This window comes from Pygocentrus nattereri, chromosome 6 (genome assembly GCF_015220715.1).
Source record: "Pygocentrus nattereri isolate fPygNat1 chromosome 6, fPygNat1.pri, whole genome shotgun sequence".
Lineage (NCBI taxonomy): Eukaryota > Metazoa > Chordata > Actinopteri > Characiformes > Serrasalmidae > Pygocentrus > Pygocentrus nattereri.
Genome location: NC_051216.1, coordinates 24,138,828 through 24,155,900, shown reverse-complemented (window position 1 = coordinate 24,155,900; position 17,073 = coordinate 24,138,828). Strand labels below are relative to the sequence as shown.

At 36.7% G+C, this 17,073-nt stretch overlaps 1 protein-coding gene across 1 annotated transcript in view; it reads left to right on the top strand.

Annotated features, from left to right (window-relative positions):
- The window catches only part of htr1fa (5-hydroxytryptamine (serotonin) receptor 1Fa), a 17,459-nt gene extending 510 nt beyond the window's left edge, over positions 1-16,949 (top strand). The window contains exons 2-3 of the mRNA XM_017692450.2: positions 13,843-13,974; positions 15,695-16,949. Of these exons, the coding sequence (XP_017547939.1) occupies positions 13,956-13,974; positions 15,695-16,773 (1,098 nt within the window). The 5' untranslated portion in view covers positions 13,843-13,955 and the 3' untranslated portion in view covers positions 16,774-16,949. The remainder of the gene's footprint in view (positions 1-13,842; positions 13,975-15,694) is intronic.
- Positions 16,950-17,073: the final 124 nt, after the last annotated feature.

Genomic DNA, 17,073 nt, shown 5'->3' with positions numbered 1-17,073 from the left:
AGAGGAAATGTAAACGAATCACATTTACACAATTACACAATCACATGTTTTTGTTTGGTTCATTGACTGATGTGGACTATAATATGAAATCACTGCTGTTTAGTCATCATTTCAGGCTTTGAAAGAAAATACACCAGAAATTCATAAATATACATGTTATACAACAGAAATATATATAGATGGGCTACAATTTGTGGAGACGTTTAGGAAGTCATTGCAAGAACCTGCACTAAACCACACACAGGCAGCATCCATGACATTATACATAACATAAATTATGAATAGAGAACAGGAGTGAACTAGGAAAATGCCTTTTCTTCCTAGGTTAGTAAATCTGCAAAAAAATTCTTAATTCTTTGTCTTGGCAAGTCACATGGCTTGCCATGCGACTAGCAGGGAAGCAGTGATGGGCGACTACTAACATAATACAAATACGGCACAGAGAGCACCTTTAAGACAAGCATAATGATAGATACCAAGCTGAAGACATGCATGTGGAAACTGTTTAGAGCTGGCCTTTAAATGTGTCAAAATGAGTGTGGGGTGCAACCTGGAATACGCCTAAAGAGACTGGTTTCAAAACTATAATGTCGCTGTGTTTAGTTATAGGTATGCAAAATACAATTAGTTGTAAATAACTGTCAATTAATAACATAACTATTATCTATATAATTGTTTCGATGTATTTGTAGTTAATCCTATCCTTTTTTATTTATATTTGGATGCCATATTTCCATACAAGTTTATTCTTTCCATGTTTTCAACTACGGTTGGGATCAGGGCTGGAATATTATGGAATACTTATACAAAAAATAAGTAACTGTATTACATTTTTAAAAGGCAGCATTCAGCATACAATTACTTACCCAGTAAATTTAAATAATATATTCCATCTTTAAAAGAAACAACAATGCTTGTTTATTAACTATTTGAAAATCAGCAGCATGTAAATACAATAACAGCCACAAACAATGTTGAGAATTTTGTAACTTTATTTAAATTGATGGACGTTTTTCCCATTGGCTTTGTCAACATATATTCTAAATGTATTCTGAATATGTCACTTTTCATATTTTGTAATGGAAAAACATTACTGGGTACATTGTACAGTGTACTCAGTATAAAGCCATCACTACAAGTTAAAGTATTCTGCCCAACTCTGATAAGGATATTATAAATATTGGCTTATCTCTGTTCTAGTAGTTCAAATAATATTTTTCATTTCCAGTCATCTCTCAGTTCCAAATTTCTGAACATAACATGCAAATGACTTACGGGAGCCTGATCTTTATCAGAACGTTGGATAGCGTCAACACGCAGTTGCCACAGCATGGATCATGCACACTGCAGCATGATAGCAGTGTTTTCAGTGATATGTTAAACAGTGGGACTGTGTTGGGCAGTATTTAGAGGTACTTGTCAGTGCTGTAGACATGCCATAGATCATTTTATTTTTATGTCATTCTTATATACATTATGAACGTTTGATCTACATCTCTATTGTGAACTTATTTATATTTTAGTCCCTAACATTGTTGTTGTTAGTGTTTATTTAATGGACCTCACTGGTGTATTTACTTCTGTCACATACACATAATTGAGGCCAATACCATATGGTGGGATATATTTAGCAGTACTGATCAAATCAGCTCAACCCAGTTTTAACATCTTGACTTTGTTGGTCACTACTCAGCCATTTTGTGAAGCATAAGTTGGTTGTGGAGTAATAGAGAGAGAGAGAGAGAGACTCATTTTTCTATTTGTCTTTTTTTTTTACTTTCTTACATCAGAAATATACAATTAGTTGCCTGTTTATTGGGCACATGTACTGTGTATATACAGTCATTGACTGTTTTATCAGATGCACTCACCATATAGGTTTAGTGACTGAAGCCTAATCAGCTCCCTCTGCCCCATCCTTCAGTGGAAATGGACCGCCATACAATACTGAGCAAAAGGTAGAGACCACCCTTCATTTATTTAATTTCCAGTAAAAATTATCCTTAAGTACAACAACCAGTGTGGAAAAAAGAAAAAACACAAACTTAAATGAAACTGACACAGAAGTTTCAAAACTTTTTTTTCAGTATTTACTGTGCTCACCCATCATGTTTATCAAAGCATCTTTTTTCTTTTGAGACTTGCACTCTGTTTTTCAAAGCAATCTGCAGGCAAATGTTTACACACATCCAAAGTTGATTCTTAGGAGTGTATTTGAATTTGTATTTGCATTTTCTGCTTCTCACAAACACATTCAATGATGCTAAGGTTTGGACTCTTGGGTGGCCAGTCACTTGTTTTGAAAACACCAGCAGCTTCTTTGTTTGATTTGCAAATTTTGCATTTGCTTTCTTTAATTTGCAAATGGACTTTTCTCAGGAACAGCCTCTTGACAGTTACACATCTTTTCAGACCCAAGCGCATCAAGTTTCAGACATCAAGTAGTGTTGTAGCACCCGAGTCCGGTCTTGGTCTCGTTTCATTCTTGACATCATTTGGGCTCAATCTTGTCTTGGCCTTGGGGTAAAATTGTGAAATTGTTCTTGAGACCAAGTGTGATGCCTAAAGTAACCAGATAGTGGACTTTTTACTGTCATTGTTGAATATCAACAAACTCTTGAAAGAGAATAAAACAGTCCTTTCTCTACATTATGGGTTTCAAAGTCATAAGAATTTAACACTATTGTTAAACAAATGCACTAATAACACAGATAACTGCACTTTACTCGCAAAAACTTAACTTGTGCTCAGCTGAAACACCAATGCATATCATCATAAGAGTCCCACCTATTTCTCCTGTTAAATGTCAGTTTATTTAATTCTAGTGAACACTAAAATGTTTATTAAACCCTCTATTCATGTATGATACAATCCTGCTAAATATATCCTAAAAAATCAATAACTTGTTCTTTTGATTGGGAAATAAAAAAAATAAATGAAGAGTGGTCTCTGATTTTTATGGCACTGGTGGATCATTCTCAGCACAAAGGCATTGCTGGGGTTTTTAAACATTGTGAACACCAACTTGCCATTTTGTTAATGGACTACAGTTCATCTTTTTCCATGCACAATTTCTGTTAGCCTTCATCTAGAACCACAGTGGTTAGTTTCTGACCAGAGGACCACTGGTGACTGGATATTTTTGGTTGCCTATTCTCAACCCAGCAGTAACACTGAGGTGTTTAAATATCCCAGCAATGCTTCTGTACCTGATAAACTCATACTACCATGTTGGTATCACTGCTGTTCTGAGAATGACCCACTGCTCAAATAATTTCTGGTCAGCAGTGGTTTTATGATGGTCTCTTTCCACTGATGGATTGGTTAGAGAGTAGTTGATTTTAGAAGTCCTTTTTTAGCAAGTAGTTAAAGGGCTGATCAAGAACTGAATGAAGCCTTAAGATTTAAATTAACAAACATACAGCACTTATCAGTATCACTTCTGAAACTAAGCTGTCACTAAATGCCTCGCATGTTAAAAATTAGACATCATCAGGGATTGCTGACACACATACTGCGTCTCTACTGTCTATCTAGGTTAGTTTATCATGTGCATCTCCTTGATTTCCTAAATTCCCAAAAACCTAAAACTAAATTCATTTCATTCTCTTGGAAACTTCTCTTTGTGTTTCTTCTAAAAAAGGCTCTTTTGAAGTGTCTTATGCTGAATGTATTTACAAGGCTAGAGCATTGTGCCAATGGTGGTGAGCCAGTTCTCTTTAGGTAGAGCAGATTTGGAAATGAAGAGGACAGAAAACACAATCCCTGCTGCCTGCTTTGCATTACAAGCAAATGGGTCCATTCATGTCCTATTGTAGCTTTACAATTTTAGACATGCAACACACAAAACAACAGGAAGCATGTTTGCATGTAAAAAAGAGAATTATAATACTAGCATTTTGAGGGTGGAAATAATACACAGCACCTTCACGTCTCCACACCTCCTCATCTGTCACCTTGAAAAGAGGTGAGGCTCAGCTCAAGTTATCTCTGCTTTAATAGCTCCAGTGAGAGAATATAAATGTTAACTGAGACCTTTTAAGTCAACATTTCTCAAGGCTGTTTTCTCCTTCAGCACACTAATTGTATATTCTGTTGTTTTTTCTCCCACTTCAGGCCCTAGCTGCTCTAAATCAGCCCAGTTCAATTATACTGACCAAGGAGGCATTTAGGTCAATGTCCATTGCTTATTAATGAAATTGAGCACAAATGTCAGACTGTAAACTGAATGCAGGCTGTAACGGATCCCTGTCCTAATTGACTGGCACATCAGATTTGCACAACTCAAATTTTTTGTTGTTTTACATTTAGCTATTCTTTGCATCGTTGTCTGTATAGTGTTTCTGAATTTGTGGGGGTCCTAAGCAAAACCTCCCTAAGAACCCTCACCAAACATTCTCTGCCTGTCTTTTCATTGGCTCAGTACACTCTGAGAGCCATTCACAGTAAACCAGCAGGCAGGGGACGTTATGGTTTTCACTCGTGTGTTGTTTCTGACAGTCTATTTATGTTCATGTGCTCTCTCAGTAGGTTGTCGGAGACTCTAGACATAGAACACTAAGTGCAGGGCCAAGCTTAGACTGGAGACTACAAGACTGAAAAATCACTACTGTAACTGAATGAGCTGAGAAGTTATGCCTACTTCTGTTGATTAAAAATAAACAAAAGCTCTGTGTCTCTCACATCTACCTCCAGTGTACTCAGGCCAGGGTGCTACAGTTGCATACAATAAACAAAAAAAAGACAATTAAGTTAATTAATTGCAATTATATCATGTGTCAACTAAGCATTAGCTAAAATTTCATGATTGTAAAAAGCCTGGATATGGGAGAAAGTGTCACTTCATGGGTGGGCCAAACCTTGAACAGCAAAGTAGTAATCATTATTATTTCAGCATCAACCTCAGAGCAGGTTGAAAGTTGAAACACACACAAAAAAATGATTCATTATTATTATTTTTATTTTTTTTTACAAAGAAGCAATATGTGTTACGAGGAAACAGAATTCAGATGAATGCAGATCTGGAAATAGGTTGGGTTTAATCTTTGCCAGTCGGAAAACCAGAAACGTAGTCAATACACAGTCCAGGTAGTCAAAACATTGATCCAATAAGAGAGGTGACAGTACAAAAAGAACAAGGCAAAAACTTGAGTAACGTGAAGACAAAGCAAAAGGTCGAAAAACACAAGGAGGCAAACATCAACAAACCCCTCAGTAGATCACAATGATACAATATTTCGCAATGTTCCTATTCTAAGCCCGGGCTTAAATACTACCTAGTAAATACATATGATCTAGTCCACAGGTGATCCGCGGTAGTAGTCTGGGGATTGTGAACGCTGATAGGAGCGCTGTGCTTGGCAATCAGTCACGTGAGTCCCATGTGACAATATGTTTGTGATTTCTCTCTATTATTCGGGCATCTATAGGTTGAGATTTAAAGAGCCATATGAAGCATTAGATAAGTGTATTTATTGTATTCATGTAATGTTATATTCTGTGCTTGGTTACTTTCATGCTTTGAGTAAGCCATGTTCATGCTTCCAGACTATATGTGATGGTGAATATCTTAGAAAAGTTTTGATGTTATTTTCTATAATGTAGTTTGCTCTATTCTGAGGTCGAAACACCTCAAACACAGCAAACAACTCATTGTAGGCTAATGATTGATCATTTTGATTACTGGTGAAATTGTGATTGGACTATCCCAAAAATGACATTTTGAATATGTCATTTATTTAACAAATATATTTTTATTTGTGTTTTTGTTTAATTTTTAAAATTTCAATCTTTACTAAGATTTCAATATTAAGAGTAAATTTGAGCAGTCATTTTGAGTGGCCAGTGACAATAGTGGGCAGGCCTACGCCCACTGAGCCCAATCACACCATTGCCACCATGTGCACCAGTTAGACTGACAAGGACTTGTACCGCTACTTCGACTTGCCATTGTAACTCTGAAAAATAGAATCTGTAAAATACGTAAATATTTAACAACAGTCAAGCTAATGACATTCATCACCGACATTGATTTTGATTGAGTCTTGACATACTGATTTGTTCAATAGATAATTCTTTGTATAAAATATTTATTTTATTTATTATTCTTTTCATGAGATGACATATGCATATATTTTAATACAATTAAACTGTCTTTTCATTTTATTTCTTAAATATAAAACGTACTTAAGTTAACTAAATAATTATGTACCAGTTCAGAAACAAGTAGCCTATAAAAGCAGTTTCCATTAGTATTTAATCAATGATAGCGACAGTGAGAAAATACAAGAAAATCCTATGATGAATGAGTGGCTTAATTAGGGTCCACACTTGGACCAATAGGAGTGCAATGAGAAGAGCTGAATTTTGATCGAAATCAAACCCTTGGACTTTTCTGTAGTGACTAGTACTAGGCAGGATCTTATTTATGTGCACTTTTCATACCAGTGTATGGCTTTGCTTTACAATTTTGCTTTACAGAGAGGTGATGTTTTACAGCAATGGACAAGACAATGACAGATCTTGACTCAGACTTGAAGGCTATGTTAAAGAGATACATTTTCAAATGTTTCTTAGACACGTGGACTGAGCTTGAGTGTCTAATAGAAGGTGGAATTGAGTTCCTCAGATTCCTCTCCACATTTTCTGTATTTTACTGAAGGCATTTGCAAAAGGCCAGTATCTGCAGATTTAAGATCACATGCTGGAACATAAGCAGACAGACATTCTGTAATGTAATGGGTGCTAGGTCATTTTGAGATTTAAAATTTACAGGTATCCAGTGAAGTTCTTTCAAGATGGGAGTGATATAATCTCTCTTTTTTGTTTTTGTTAGGCACTGTGCTGCTACATTTTGTACGAGTTGTAGAGGATGTGTTGTTTTCTAAGGAAAGCTAGTAAGAAAAGCATTACAGTAGTCAAGTCTGCTTGTAACAAATGAACAAGTTTCTCTGCATCACTCTGAGACAGAAAAGGTTGAACTTTCGCAATATTTCTCAAATGATAAAAAGCTTCTTTATTGTCTGCTTTTACATGTATATTAAAACAGAGCTCAGAATCAAAGATTCCACCCAGCATTCATACTTCATATTTGGTATACAAAGCTAAAGAACTCATCTTCTCATAATGCACTTTTCTCTGAGTTTTTTCTTATTAAGTTGTAAGAACTTTTGTTATTACGTTGTAAGAGATTTTGTCCACTGATAAATATCTGACACACAGCTGGTAAGCCTGTCTACAGAGTCTTGATTGTCATCACCATAGCTATGAAAATTTATAGTAGGTTTTCTAATGACATCACCTAGAGGTAACATGTACAAAGAGAAGAGCAAGGGCCCTAAAACTGAAACCTGTGGGACTCCACAAAAATGTTAAATCTTTTCTATGATGAATTAATTCAAATAAATTAAATGATTTGTTCATAACATGGAATCAACGATATGCTTTTCAATAAGATCTCAAATCAGAAGAGTTTACTTTATTTAGTGACCTTTGAGTAAAGGTCACTAAATATGCATCATTGAGTAGATTACCACTGAGTAAATCAAGGTTTAATTTACTGCTTACTACACTGTGTTGCCCTGCGATGACCTGGCGACCTGTCCAGGGTGTATCCTACGTTTCGCCCAATGACTGCGATAGGCTGCAGTACCCCCTGCAACCCAGAAAAATAACCCATTTAGAAAAAGTATGTGTGCTTGTGTATGTGTACACTATGTGTTTTGGGTGGACCAAAAGAACAGGAATTAGATTATTGCTGATGTGTCCTTTTTTGGCATGTTTATTGTTTGCACTTTCCTTAATGACCTTATAGTCCTATTGTGGGCCTAAAATTCTTATGGATGTATATATTTCATTTTCATAAAATAAGAACAAAAATCAATTTTGTTAACGCTGTTACAAGTATAGGCCCCATCAGCCACTAATAAAGCCTAAGTGAATGAACTTTGGACAACATTCTCAGCTTCATGCCTGTTGCTTAGAGCTCCTCTTTGACTAAAGCCCCAAGCAATTGCTTTGTTTATGTGATTTCTAGCTTCACCTTGAATGTCACTGGCACTGCTATGTTGAGTTGTTTTTAGTATGTTAACCTAATCTACTGTGATGTCTGATTTATTAAGTACAAGCACATGCTCAGCTTCATAGCACAAAAGAGTTATCACAGAATATAGTCAAGGACTCTGTCGAGTCATGTTTCATTTCTGCACCAGTTTCACACTCATTTATTCTTCAAACTCCTCATTTCTTACTCTCTATAGGATTCCCTACATACTGTCACCCAACTATCTGTCGTCACACTTTTATTAGTACCTGCTGTGCAAAAGGAAGTATGCATCAAGAACATGGCTTGAAATCAATTTATTGAGCTTGCTATATTCATGAGATCCAATATAGTGTAATCATCACACTTCATTTATAATGTAATTAGACAACTTCCTGGTTCATTCAGGCTTTAGTATACACACACCCAACACTGACTGGGTCAGTTAGGCTATATTTACACTTATTTAGAGTATATTTACACTTATAAATAATCAGATCTGGGTATGTAGTAGTAGTGTTATATGGATATCCAGTACAACTGGAACAGTACATTTGTTTTGGTATATATGAGATGCAATTTGTGCACTTGGCAGAGTTCTAATCTAGGGCAAGCTTGTTTCAAGCAACTCCTATTTTCTAAATTCACTATAGATGGTAGTTAAAAAGTAGTGCATAGCCTCCGAGCCCATTCATATCACTGAGCAACACATAGTACGTAACATACAGAACTCTGCCTGCAGTGTTTATGTCTAATTAAAAAATATTAGTCTACTTAAGGCTTTCTTAACTTTCTTTAATTACAGTTTAGCCAACTATATGGTAATTTACTTACAGCTATTTTTGCTTAGGAACAATCAGGAATACAGTAAATTCATGCTAGCGCAACAAAATATTTCAGAAACAAAAATATTAGAAACAAATGTGAATACTGTAAAGTATAAATGCTAATAATTGTGAGATTATGCTGGCATTGTGATTGTTCATGATATCTCATGTTTGAAGAGAGACTCAAACACCCTCCAGCCCAAAAAAGCAATTTTAGTTTAATAATATCTTGATTCTTGTTAATTAAGTGCTCTGAATTACACAAAGAAAAATGGACACTAAGCCTGTAAGCTTCCTTTCAGACAAATCCATAAACATTGTCTTGGTGTGTCTCTTTTGAAGCATGTTTTTACCCAAAAAGCTGGTACAAAGAACATAACTGATTTAAATATTTGGATGTGCAAGACTGATGATTAGACTTATTTGAAAAGTAACGTTCTGGCATTGTAAAAATCTCACTCTCATGTGAATCTCATGTGAATCTCACTCTCAAAATCTCATGTGAAATTACATGACAAAAACAATTCCTTTCCAAACATCATTAGGCATTGTATTATTCCTGTTATTTTATCTTTGATTACTAGTTATACAACAGTTGCAGCACTTTCACAACTGCAAATTCCAAAGATCTCACATAAGCCAAGTCCTTGTCTAATACATCCACACATATCAGAGCATTACAGTTGATGTCTATTACAATGTGAGGTTTCTGTCAGTTATTACTGAATATGAGCTTCTTTATAAACTTATTCCTGCATCCCCAGAGGTGCCTAGAACATAACACCCTTTCAGTGTTACTCTCTGCTGTACCTTAGCGAGAGACACTGTTTAAAATAATGAATAAATGGTGATTAAATATGAAAGCATATGACATTAAAGGAGCTGACTCCAATTACCTTCTGAGAAAAGTGCATAGCTGGGCAAATCTTGGCATTTTACCTTTTTATCTGGCTTAAGAAGACACTGGGTGTAAGGATAATCCTAATTAAATCACATAGTGTGTTATATGGAGTGAGCTCATATGAAGCAGTTTTCACAGATCATTTTCTTGTTTATTGTCTTTTCTTTGTTTACTACTACACAAGTTACTAGGAGGTAGAAAGGGGGAAATGTAAATGTAAAAAAATGTAATTTTGCAGTTACTATTCCCAATTTCTAACTTTAATACTCACATATTTCTATTGCAGGCTGACATGGTTATGACTCTTTTTGTTGTCCAGCTATTAATGAGAATCAATCCAACATCTTAACAAATATTTACTGAGTGAATCAGCTCAATTATTTGGCTAATGAGTGTGTTGTTAATAGAAATTTGTAGCTGGATTTTGCTTGGAAAGCACAAGACTATCAAACAGTACTGTCCTTGCAACAGTGCAACTCCTGAACTTGCTTGGAGGTATTAGTGATAAGCTGATCTAGCATTTGATTCCTTACAGTGGGCCTTTCTCCATTCCAAACAAAAAGTCATCACTATGACAACCATTCCCATCAAACCAGGGGAAGTGCAAAGATGCTTGTGGTGGGCTTTGGAGCAATAATTTTTTATTACTGATGCTCTCACCTTTACCCCTTTACCATTTAGACCTATCCTGTGTAAAGCAGCTCCATGCTTTGTACACACTTAAAGTAGATTGTTCTTCATGGGTTCTTTATTAAAGGCAATGGTTCTTTTTAGAACCTATAGAACCACTGCATGCTTAAATGGTTGTTTATGGTGAATTCATTCATCAAATTGATGGAGAATGTGTTAATGGTCCTATACAGAACCTTTCTGAAAATAGTTCTATATTGCAAAAAGGAATCTTCTGTTGTTACAGGCTTGACATCACAACAAAAGAAGAACCCTTTTTGGTGCAACATAATCTCCATTGATCTGAAGAATAGTTTCATTATGCAAAGAACCATTTAAGCATAAAATGGTTCTGTGTAGACCTCATGTTTGTATATCATTGCTGTCAGAACAAAACCTTACATCTCCAAGAGAAGGAAAAAACATTCTTTACTTAATGTAAAAAAAAAAAAAGATCAAGTAATTTTGGACCATTTCTGCTGAAAATTAAATTATTACACAATGGTAGAAGTAGTTCATGATGATTATAAGTTATGTAAAAATAAAGAAACAAATAAATAAATTATGACAGGTTTTGACCTGACAGCATCAATATGATTGTCATAGTAATTGATATCTGTAATGTCTCTAAATGTATATTTAAATGTAGTAAATATATTGAATCTTTCTGAAGAACAAACACAGGCATGAAAAACTATTATGTGGAATTTTCTCCTAATCTGTGAGAAGGAGAGATCTTTCCTTCTCTGAGAGGTAAATAACCACATGGCCAAGTGGTGTGGGTTCATCAGTGTAACTTGCTATAGGACAAACTCACATGGCAGATTCTCTTGAACAGTGCCCGTCTTCATCCCATTAGAGAACTGAGGTTTCATTTTCTGTTGGTCTCTTGCTGAAGTTTTGCTCTGCAACTCACTCACACTTCAAAAAGGATGCACAACATGATGATTTTAGACAGAGGAACTAAATTCAGGGACATCAGGTACCATCACAAATCCTCCTCGAGAAAACGATTCATTAGTGAATGCACCCCTGCTGCAACTGACATGCCAGGCAAAAATGATCACATATCCTTTTCATATACGGTGAGCGCTGCCATGCTTAGATAACTCCTGTTGTTTGAAAAGGAGGAAACACTGGGTGGTGTTCTGGTGGCAGAGACTGATTAGGTGAGACCTGCCCTTAAATTGACTGCCTGAAGGTAAAAGTGCTCAAATTCTAGACACCAAGTCTGGGACAAAACACCATTTAATAGTGAGAGAAGATCTTTCTGCAGTATGATGGAGCAGAATGTCACTGCATAGAACTTTTTGCAAGCATTAGGGCATGAGGAAGTTTAATCTGGCCAAGAAATTGAACAGCATGGATTTATTTTTGCTGATAAAGTGCTACTTGTTTAAAAGTTTGTAGGAACTTATCCAACATTTCTTCTGATATCATTAGTGTTTGTCCCCACTACGGTGTGAGGATTCAGCCACAAAAGCATTAGTGAGGTCAGATACTAATGTTGGATGATATAAGTCCCCAAGGTATTAGATGGTGCTCCGTCACTCTAAAGACCACAGTTATACTGCTTCACAGCCCCATGCTATGGGGCTTTATGCACGGCTTTGGGCATGGTGATTGGTAATGGTGACGTTAGCTGCTCCAGAATGCAGAGATGATAAAACTAAGTCACACTGAATTTGATTGGTTAATCCCTCAAGGCATTATGTTAGTTTCTTATTCGAATTTCTGTTCCAGCTTAAATAGTGCAGCAGTTCCATGCTGCTGCCCTTACAGGTGCATGAGCGTAACTACAGATCATTTAAGATTGAACATGAAATGAGAATGAGAGGCTAACTTCAACTTCATCTACTCTCTATCCACTGTATGAGACTCTGCTACCAAGCCACATCGAGGATGAGCGAAGACCAAGACATTTAGTAGCCATTAAGACCAACACCAGGAGTGGCCAAAAACAAGACAAGACCAAGACCAGATTAAGATTTTACATAAAAGTAAAAAGATTATTAAATAATATATATAGTTTAAAACATTATTCATTAGTATTATATTGTCTGAATCAGACTTTGCTTTATAATGGGAAGCCATGGTAATTTTATTCTCTGTTCCTTTCTTCTGTAAAACTTACTCAAAATCACTACCTAAAGTCAAATGAACATAAACTGAACATAACATAAGCATTCATTTTTATTATTAACCAAAACATAGTAATAATAATATTTCAGTCTACCCTCAGAGAATGATAGAACTTTAGAGTCAATGAAAAACCATAAACAAATAATACTCAGTTAACCCATCATGAAAAGATCTATTGGATCCTCAGACAACAGATTTTATTTAAACATATACAGCAGTGGGTTTAAGTGTATATATATATATATATATATATATATATATATATATCAAACCACCTGTGGTCTGTGGTGGTACTACTGTGGAGGTAGAAATTCCTTACCCACTCTGGCATTGTTCAACATGGATGATTTTCCAATGCTTAATCAATAGTGAATACAACAAGCAAGATCAATGAAATTCAATATCAGAGATTTATGTTGATTCAACGGATTGGCCCAACATCAACATTGTTTCAATCAAAGTTTGATACCTGGGGAAGCAGCAGCAAGACAAATGCATAGATACAAATAATGGGGCAGGCTCAGCTGTGAGTTTGTGTGCTGAGGTACTGTGGGCACACAGAATGCTGGCAAGTCAAGCCTGAGTAGTTCTTCGCCATGTCCTTGTCATATCGTGATGAGTGTCAGGTATTAGGCCAGGCTGGATAGTGGGCTTTTCCATGGCATCTGGAAAGCTGTGCAATGCCTCTGTTTTGCTTGAATAGCTTCCTCCAAGTGATGACTTGGTGAAAGAGTAAGGTATGTTGGAAGGATTGAGTACCAAGTGACAGTGTATCACAGGTGTAAGACCCATAGGTCTAGCTGGGGAATTTGGTTCTGTATATGATGAAACTGCACATAGAAAAGTTCTGTGCTGATGACTTGTCCCACAGTCATGAAAACGCCTCTCACTTTGACTTCTGGAAAATGTACCACTTCAAAACACATATACAGTTAGTGACAACGATCAGAGATAGGGGATAAAAGTGTGGATTTCCTCTTTTAAGATTCTGGGAAGGTTGTTAGTCTGACTGTGGCGCACTGAACAAACAGTTCTGTGTACTTAATAGAACAGGCCCAGGCAGAGGTTTTTTAAGTGGGCCAGATGTCTTACCCATAGAAATTTTGCTTAAAAAATGACAAACCCAAATTATATTCTATCCCTTCAGCAACAGTTTTATCATCACACTATGATATCCTTTTCCTGTCCAGCTCTGCAGCCCTACTCTGACCTTCTCCTCAGCAACATTAACACTCTGTCACTTCATGATCTACACCCCTCAGATGCTGACCTTTTGGCAGTCGATGGCACGTATCACCATGGCCGGTTTCCGTCAGCACAAAGACGCAATGACGTATTGTTCCAGTGACGCACACTCAAAGAAGCAGGCAAATGAATGAACGGCACGTCCACAGGTACAGTCATGTGTCAAATTCCAATGAAAATAAGCGGGCACAGCAGCTAAAATGCTATTCCACTGTCATCGTGCTCTCCAATGGAGAAAAGACTGTCCAGAAAAGGCCATGAGAGGGACATATTCAAGATAAGTGCATATGATGTCTATAAAGGTCATTAGAAGAAACCTGTCTCATTTAATGGGACAATAAGCTGTCTGAAATCTTAGGTTCATGTACCGTAACTAAACAAATAGGGAAATGCCATAGACTAATCACATCACAGTGAGAGTTAAATATATGATGTCATGAAGTGCACCTAGTGCAGTAACTATACCTTTCAAAGCAGATAACAATAGATTTTCTTGCATTAGTTTAGAAGTGATTTGATTAAAAATCTTTCCCATTACTCCAAATGTAGTTGATTGTAGTTGGTGTCTGAAATTTTATTCTTTTGTTTTGTACCAGAGCTACAGGGCTAATGCAATGCAAGTCTATGTCAATGAAAAGGATTTTGGGTGATATAGAAAGTGTTCATAAAGCTACACAACACCTACATAAGCATTCCATGACAACTGACAAATCTGTATAAACATTTATAGAGGTCATTCTTCCAAACTGATTCAAAATTAGAGTTGAAAAAATCTGACTACTCAACACGTGGCCATGAATGACAGGAGTACAGTCCCACTCTCTGCTCTCAAGTGCCTGGTGTGGCTAAAATAAGACAGTAGTGACATGAAAATGTGGGACAGCTTTTTTTTTGTTGTTCTTTTAAAAATTAAACTCATGATCCATCTAAATCTACAAACTGCACTTCAAAAGAAATCCAAAAGATTGTGTAAAAAAAAAAAAAAAACACTAGAAAAAAGGGAAATTTTTAAGCTTTCACATGTAGAAATTTAGTGGTTAGGGTTTGGCCTCCTTCAATACAAAATACCATATAAAGATGAATTTGCATTTGTTTTAGTTTATTTCTACCTCTATTATTTCCTTGGGTTTAAATAGATCACAACAAATGCCTTGTAAAAATCTATGATCTAAATACTTAAGTGTTTTTAAATAGTTTTTTACTGGGGGACTTTGTACTAATTTGGTAGAATAGTCTAAGTTGTCATGACAGTGACTGAGACTAAAGAAATAAGGACTAGCGGCCTTAATGACAAATAAGCGTTGTTGGAATAAGCCTTTAAAAAAGACAAGTTATTTCTGACTCAAACAGTGCTTCTGTTTTGTATTCTTTTGAATTTTTTTTCATTACAAATTATGTTATCAACAATTTGAGTGAAATGTAGAATCTTTTAAATATTTACATGTATGTAAATTACATTTGAGAGTTGTCTGAACATGTGTTCCAATGGAAGAGATAAGAATAAAAAATGTACCTTTTTGTATAGAGGGCCTAATACAGTTGAGGGCAAAAGTTTGCTTGTATTTGAATAGTGACCTCAGAATATTTAGAATTTCTTCTTCATTTTACTTCTAACTTTTTGAGCTCCTAAAACTTTCTGTTGGTCATTTCCAGGTTTAAATGAGAAAAAGAAAAAAAAAAACACTAAGTGTGATCTCACATTTTCGGACCCCACCATACATACAAGAGGTACAGGGCAAGATATGTAAATTTAATATTTCGCTGAACCACTCCTTTAAATTATCAACCTTGCCAGTCAGTATTGTGCCTTAATGTTTGATTAATGTTGTGCCTTAAACCTTTGACTCTGTCCACTATGTTGTGTCTCAGGCATGGATTCAAACTGCACAGATGGGCTAGGTAAAACCTCTCCAGGAATGATCCTCCTCACCCTCACTCTGTCTGTGCTGGCTGTGTTGACCACTGCTATCAACTCTTTAGTCATTACTGCCATCATTGTCACTCGCAAACTCCACCACCCTGCCAACTATCTCATCTGCTCTCTGGCAGTAACGGACCTGCTGGTGGCCATTTTGGTCATGCCCTTCAGCATCGTTTACATCGTGAAGGACACTTGGGTCATGGGCCAGGTGATGTGCAACATTTGGCTCAGTGTGGACATCACCTGCTGCACATGCTCCATCCTGCACTTGGCTGCTATTGCCGTGGATCGATATCGTGCTATCACAGATGCTGTGGAATACTCCAGGAAGAGAACATCTTTTAGGGCCGCAGTCATGATCAGTGTGGTGTGGCTGCTGTCCATTCTCATTTCCCTGCCTCCACTGATCTGGAGACAACACAAAGAAAACCAGTGCCTCATAAAGCATGACCACATTGCATTCGCACTGTACTCCACTTTTGGGGCCTTCTATATCCCCCTCATACTCATCCTTATTCTTTACTACAAGATATACCGAGCAGCTAAGATTCTTTACCACAAAAGAGGGACCAGCCGCTTGACCAAGACTGAAATGAATGGACACACGATCCCTAAATGCTCTGACAGGGAACAGCAAAGCCCTGATGCTCTCAGTCCCCCAGAGAAGTCTTTGTCTGAGCCCTCAACGGAGGGCGACAGGGTACGCATCACTGCAAAGAGCCCAAACTTCCAGTCTCGCAGAGAAAAGTCGATCAGAAGACAGCGGATATCAGGCACACGTGAGAGGAAGGCGGCCACAACGCTGGGCCTCATTCTTGGGGCGTTTGTCATTTGCTGGCTGCCCTTCTTCATTCAGGAAGTGATAGTTAACACCTGCTCCAGCTGTAGCCCCTCCAGTGAGTTAGCCAACTTTCTGACCTGGCTCGGATACCTTAACTCACTCATCAACCCCCTCATTTACACCATCTTTAATGAGGACTTCAAGAAAGCCTTTCAAAAGCTGGTAAAGTGCCGGAATTATCTCTGATACAGAAAGTGGGATGTCATGGGACACATCTTCATTTTAAAATACAGTTGCATTCAGCGTGGATATAAAACATTAATATGAATATCTACACATCTGAGAGCAAGAGCAAAGAAAACTGACTTCTTTAATGGGTTTAAATCAAACATTCAAGGATTTTGCTTATTCATACTGGAACTACTACCTCTGTATAAATAAATTATATATATATATATATATATATATATATATATATATATATATATATACACACACACACACACACACACACACACAAACACACACACACACACACAAACACAC